The sequence below is a fragment of the Haliaeetus albicilla genome, chromosome W, assembly GCF_947461875.1.
Source record: "Haliaeetus albicilla chromosome W, bHalAlb1.1, whole genome shotgun sequence".
NCBI lineage: Eukaryota > Metazoa > Chordata > Aves > Accipitriformes > Accipitridae > Haliaeetus > Haliaeetus albicilla.
The window spans coordinates 32,723,170-32,729,553 of record NC_091515.1 but is presented as its reverse complement, the minus strand read 5'-3'; the positions used below and the strand labels follow the sequence as shown (position 1 = coordinate 32,729,553).

General features: G+C 58.5%; 1 protein-coding gene across 1 annotated transcript; it reads right to left on the bottom strand.

Moving 5' to 3' along the window:
- Positions 1-2,109: 2,109 nt before the first annotated feature.
- On the bottom strand, positions 2,110-6,037 carry LOC138683318 (talin-1-like). The gene is made up of 7 exons (XM_069774977.1): positions 5,921-6,037; positions 5,655-5,779; positions 5,224-5,349; positions 5,028-5,090; positions 4,581-4,763; positions 3,731-3,856; positions 2,110-3,080 (listed from the first exon to the last, which is right to left on the bottom strand). The coding sequence occupies exons 1-7, from the start codon at positions 5,925-5,927 to the stop codon at positions 2,949-2,951; spliced, it is 762 nt and encodes a 253-aa protein (XP_069631078.1). The 5' UTR covers positions 5,928-6,037; the 3' UTR covers positions 2,110-2,948.
- Positions 6,038-6,384: the final 347 nt, after the last annotated feature.

The following is a 6,384-nucleotide window of genomic DNA, read 5'->3' as shown; positions in this document are numbered from 1 at the left end:
ATCTCAACCCATGAGTTTTCTTTTACCCTTCTGATTCTCTCCCCCATCCCACTCTGGGGGGAGTGAGTGAGCAGCTGTGTGGTGCTTAGTTGCTGGCTGGGGTTAAACTACAACACCTGGGCTAAGGTTTCCAAGGATGGGGATCCCCCCTCCATGCCCCAGTCCAGGGTCCAACTGCTGCTCCTGGGGAAAGGCTTGTCCCACCATCTAACAGGAACTTCCCGGGTGCAACCTGTGCCTCAGTGTCTTGCCTCATCCTTGGGCTCCCTGAGAAGTCAGGCTGTGGCTTCCTGTCGTGGTTTAACCCCAGCCAGCAACTAAGCACCACGCAGCCGCTCACTCACTCCCCCTCCATCCAGTGGGATGGGGGAGAAAATCGGGAAAAGAAGTAAAACTCGTGGGTTGAGATAAGAACGGTTTAATAGAACAGAAAAGAAGAAACTAATAATGATAACACTAATAAAATGACAACAGTAGTAATAAAAGGATTGAAATGTACAAATGATGCGCAGGGCAATTGCTCACCACCCGCCGACCGACACCCAGCCAGTCCCCAAGTGGCGATTCCCCACCCCCCACTTCCCAGTTCCTAAACTAGATGGGACGTCACATGGTATGGAATACACTGTTGGCCAGTTTGGGTCAGGTGCCCTGGCTGGGCATGAGAAGCTGAAAAATCCTTGACTATAGTCTAAACACTACTGAGCAACAACTGAAAACATCCGTGTTATCAACATTCTTCACATACTGAACTCAAAACATAGCACTGTACCAGCTACTAGGAAGACAATTAACTCTATCCCAGCTGAAACCAGGACACTTCCCGCTCGGCTGGATTTGGGTCCCCACAGAGGTGCTGGTGCCTTGTGACCACAGTGTTCCAGCTCCAAGCCCCCGCATGCACTTGCCCAAATCTGCCTGCCAAAATAACCCCTCACTCTGGCCAGGGAGATTTAGGAGGCTGGGGCAAATCATGGCCTGTGTCCCTCCTCTGGTGTTTGTGCCACCACCCCTTGCCTGCACCCCAGCCTGGAGGCGTGTGTGTGTGTGTGTGTGTGTACTTGCAGCCCCGTGCCAGGGGTGCTGGAGCTCCTGTGGCCCCGGGCTGCCCAGATGAGGCCAGGGCCTCTGCTGTGCCACACCCACTCACCATCCTTGCTGGTTGCTCAGAGGGGCCCCCATGTCCAGCTGGTACCTGGGTGAGAGCCTGGTGCCAAGTCAGGCCAGCGCAGATTGTCAGGGGACAGCTGGGAGGACTGGGATGCCTGTGAGAGCCACAAATCCATCCTGGAGCGGGGGGGACAGGGGGTCACTGGCAGCGATGCTGCGGGATGCTGCCTTTGCTGCTCATGGTGCTTGTAACTTATGCTGCTGCGGACAGGTCTTAGAGACAGGGGACACATGCCAGCCCGATCATGTCCCTGCTCCACCCCACAGTATCCCTGCCTGCCCCACCACTGCTTGGGCCTCCCCAACCCCTGCTGTGTGACAGGGTGGGAACAGGTGGGGACATGCTCAGGACAGCTGCCACCCACACAGGTTGGCCCCAGGGGGCTATTTTGGGGCTTGAGCTCAGTGCCAGCAGGCAGGAGGGCTCCAGACACATTCCCATCCCTGCTGCATGCCAAGTGCTGCTGCTTCCCCAATGGTAGGCTGCTGGTAACCAGGGGAGCCCCCACCTGCACCCCCATAGCACCCTACCCAGGGATATTTTTGGCTGGTGGCAGGACTATGGCCAGGAGCCTGTCTGGTCCCCCCCTGAAGCCCAAATCCCCCAGCAACAAAATCCCCAGGGCCCCCTTGCGCAGCAGTAGCCCCCTGGCAGCACCTGTGAGGGTTGGCACATGGCTGGCAGCAGGGGTCCAGCCCAACAGCCGCCTGGGGTTGGACATGCCTCAAATATTTTCCATGCTGTATAAGCACCCACAAAGCATTTGAGGGAGGACAGGTGCCTGTAGGCCCCCCTGCCCACCAGCCCCTCCTTTCTCCCAGGGGGTCTTGTTGATACATAGGTGATGAGAAAGCAGGAAAACCAGATTTCACTGATAAACACGTCTTTCCAAGGAGACATCGACACCCCCTAGCCCAGAGCCTTAGGGGGGAAGGTGGTTTCCTCCAATGTTTAATAGGGGAAGCTTAATAAATGAACGTTGAAAGCTGCAGGCTTGTTACTAGAGAAATGGAAAAGTTACAGAAATACTGCAGATCTTGGAAAATGATGCAGGCACTTGGGAAGGAGGAAGAGGGCAGAGCTGGCTGGGGCCATGAGGGGGGAAAGCCCAGTGGGAAGGCAAAGAGCAGCTCCAGGGGCAAACCCATCGCATTCCCCCACCCCGAGTAGAGGCAGTGCAGCTTCCAGCCCTCCCAAGAGGGGCCCAGGCTGAAGAAGATGCTCATGGTGGTGGTAGGGCTTGGTGCCTCCCAGGGAAGCTGGGGAAGAAGAGAAAGAGGAGGGAGATTCAGCCAGCAATAAGGCACTGGAGGTAAAAGGTGGCTCCACACAAGAGCTCAGTGAAGGACCACGCTGCTCTCTGCACCCCATCGCACAGAGAGGGCAAGCCGCCTGCCTCTCCCCTCCCACGCAGAGGAGAGAGAAGAAAGAAGCACAAGTGGGAATGATGAAGGCACATGGAAACATCCCCCGCACTGGGGAGCTCTCTGGCCCCCCACCCTGGTGCTGGCGGGTGAGCCCTGAGCTGGTGCAGCCCCAGCTCCCACCCCAGCTGGGCCCCTCCAGGTGCTCTGGCCCTGCCCTGGGTGCACATGGGAAGGTGGGCTGGGCAGCGGAAGCAGAGTTGCTGGTGCAGTGCTGGCTGGGTTAGTCCCAGTGCTCTGGGTGCAGGCAGAACTCTGGTCTAGCCCAGGCAGCCCTTCACTTGAGGCAGGTTGTCTTAAATAGAAGCAGGTGGGCAGCAATCTGTGCGGTGAGTGGCAGGAGGGTACGGGGCTCAGTTCTGCTCCTCATCCCGCAGCTCTGAGGGCAGGAACTTGTACTGCTGCTGCCGGATCATGGCCAGCTTCTTCCGCGCCTCCTCCAGCTCCCACTCCTTGCGCAGCATTTCCTCTTGGGCAGCAACGATCTGCCAGGAGAGCATGGCGAGCGCCCGGGGTCACAACTGCCTCTGTCAGGGATGGCCAGAGCCTCCGCTGTGGCAACGCCTAGCCCAGAGCCAGGCTCTCGGGCTGCTGCTTTCCCCCCATCAAAGCCACAGCCTCCCTAGGCTGGCATGGTCCTGGGCACAAGGGCTACTGTCCCTACGGTGGGACTGCGGTCACCGGAGATAACAGGGAGCAGCAGAGCTCTGGGGGCTCAGCCCCACATGTCCTGCAGAGGGTCTCAGCTGCAAGCCTGTAGCCAGGAGGCAGCGCTGGGACCTGTGGCAGCCCATACCAGGCAGCTCTCACCCCTTACCAAATGCTCTGCCCTTCATGCATGTCCTGGACACTGGGATAGTGCAGGCACCACATCAAGGAGAAGCCAGGGCGTTACGCTCCTGGGAGCATGCACAGTCATCGGCTGTGCCCGCTGCTACGCATGGCAGGACAAGAGCGAAGCCATGGTGTTTAATTGGCGCTGGGTGAGATGGGTGCACCTGCACCATTTTTTTGAGGCTCTCCAGAGATGTGCCCTGTGCCAGTGGGTGGTAGGACATACTCCTGAGACGGGCACACACAGGCTGCAGTGGCAGCAGAGCCACCCCTGCTCCATGAGAGCAGCCACACTCCTCACCTGTGCAATTCCCCCGACCATCTTCTCCTTCACCACCACTGTCTCGTCATGATCCTGGAAGGCAGCTGCCTTCTGTGCTGCCTTCACCAGATTGTCTGAGGCTCTCTTCACCGCATTGCCAGCAGCCTGCAGCTGGGAAGAGGGGGAGCGGCAGCATATGTCCCGGCCCCAGGGCACAACTGCTGCCTGGGGTGTGTGTGAAGGAACCCCTGCCCCAGGCCAGGCTGGCAGGCAGGAGAAACAGCTGGGCATACTGGGAGCTGCAGGCAGGGATTCCTTTACATGGCTCACTGTCACACTACTACCACCCACTCATGACCATTTCAGGTGCTGCTGCTCCCAGCTGGGCTCTGGCTCTCATCTGAGCTGTGAGGCAAGGACTGGGGGCAGCCCCACTAACCCTCCCCAGCCCTTCACCTTGAGGGACTGGCACTGGGACTCTGTGTTAATCCCCCAACACGTGGGCATTAACCTCTTGTGTGCCATGGCCTCTGAGGATTAAGAGTGCTACAAAACATGCCCCCAAAACATTAACCTCTTGAATGCCAGGGATCCAGTGCACACATTTCAGGCATTTCCATGCCAGTTCATCAGCCCTGAATGCCCCCTGGCTCAGCAGCCCAGCATCACACGTATGCCCATCACGCAGTAGTAGTAAAGTCCAAACTACCTGGAGCCTGCACCCCAACAAGCTCCCCAGATACACACAAGCAGGGAGCATGAGCCTTGGGGAGACACCTCCACTGTGGAGGGCCCCATCCTGAAGTCCCATGTGCCCTCACCCACTCCCACCCACCTCTCAAGCAGCTGGGAGGAGGCAGCTGGGGCTGAAGGGCAGCCTGGGACTCACCTGGAGCTGTTTCATGGCCTCCGAGTCATGGTCAGCCTTCACCTTGCAGGCCACCAGGAGCTGTGCTGCGGAGGCAGCCACCTGTTTGGCTGATGAGATGAGCTTCTCCTTGCTGGCATGGCCCTGCACTGCTGCATTGGCAGCTTCACAGAGATTGTTGGTGGCAGCAGCCACCATGCATGCCTGTGGCAAGAGAAGCTGTCGGAGGGGGGGGGGTGCAGGAGCCTCCCCCAGAGAGGATATGCCCAGACGGGCCCTAAGGAGGTCGTGGGACATGGGATGGGGATGACCAGCTTCCATGCCGTGTCTCAGCTGGTGGGAGAGGGAGCAAGAAGTGAGGCTGCTTCTTCCACAGGGGAGAAGCGCAAAGGCAGAGCATCCTCATCTTTGCAGCAGGAGCCAAGAGGAGGATCCCCCCCATCCCACGGGCATGACCTTGATACTCACAGCTGAAATGAGTCCCTGGGACCACTGTCCATTGTCCACTGCATTGGCAGGGATGGCGCCCACCTGCAAGGCAGGAGAGGAGTGAGACTCACTGCACCGCACACCCCTTGCCATGGGGCCCAAAGGCTGCAAGCAGCCCCGGGAGAAAGGAGAGCCCACCACAGCCCTAGATTTTCTTTCCCCCTTCCAGCCTTACCTTTCCTTGGGCCACTAATTCTCTCTGGGCCGCTGAGGCTGCCTTCACCAGGGCACTCGTGGCTGCAGCAATGGATTTGGCAGCTTCCAGGATCTGCTCCTCAAAGTTCAGACTCTCATCTGCTTGCTGTGGGCAAAAGCGGGGCATAAGTCCCAGGCGGGGGTGCTGGGACAGACAGGGCAGAGCAGGAAGATGGCTGCAGGGGGCTGAGGGGGGCACATATAGAGCTGGATTAAAGGCCATGGGGTGCAGGAGGGTGCAGGATGCCCGAGGAAGGTCCAGCCGGGGATGTGGGAGGCAGCAGGAGCACAGAAAGAGAGACTGGCTTTTGGATGGGGCTTCCCATGTGTGACCCGTCACATCTGGCCGAGGCCCAGGCAGGAGAGCCCCAGCCCACCCCAAGCTGAGCACAGGGCTCAGCACCACTACACCTTGGGCTTGGCCCTTGGTTTCAGCTGCTCCAGCTTCTTGGCTGCAGCCTCAATGGCAGCCGCTGCCCCCAGCAGCTCGTTCTCAGCGATGACAGTGGGGTCTTCTGGGTCAACCCACTCTGTCCCTAGAAAAACCAGGAAGTGAGGCAGGTTAAACCTGCATGCAACCTCATTTCTGACTTGCCCTACCTCCTCCAGCAGCTGCTGAGCCCTCCACCCTAATCTCAGTCCTTAGTCCTGCCCCCTTGAGCAGGACCTTTCCTTACCTTTCATGGCCTCGGCTGCCTGAATGAGCTCAGTGACAGAGCTGGCCACATGCTTGGAGTAGCCTGCCAGCTGCTGCTTCAGCTTATGAGTTGGCTTCTGCAGGATCTGTGGGGAAGGAGCAGAGGTAAGCACCTGGAAAAGAGGGAGCCCCACTGGCCTGTTCAGGGTGCGCTCCCCAGGGAAGGAGAGTGGGATCCCCCTGCCCCACTGCATATGTGTATATATTGGGCATTGTCTGCAATGCTTTCTCAAGTGACCCTGGCTGGTCTCCTCCTGCCCGAGGATGGGATGAGTGTCCACAGCTTCTGGGACATCTTGCAGACACAAGTCCCTCAGTGCAAGCCTTCCTGCACTCAGTGGCTAGCCTCTCCAGGATTTCCCCCCCCCCCCAAAAAAAGTATTTCAAGCTCCAGAAGCATTTCCCCCCTTGGTCCCCATTTTGGAAGTTTGTCTGCAAACACAA

Excerpts from the sequence above, each read along its gene's own strand:
- LOC138683318 (XM_069774977.1), bottom strand. Across the intron at positions 5,350-5,654 it reads AACCAAGGGCCAAGCCCAAG|CAAGCAGATGAGAGTCTGAA; the intron begins GTGTAGTGGTGC and ends TTTTGCCCACAG. Across the intron at positions 3,081-3,730 it reads TGGTCGGGGGAATTGCACAG|ATCGTTGCTGCCCAAGAGGA; the intron begins GTGAGGAGTGTG and ends CTCTCCTGGCAG.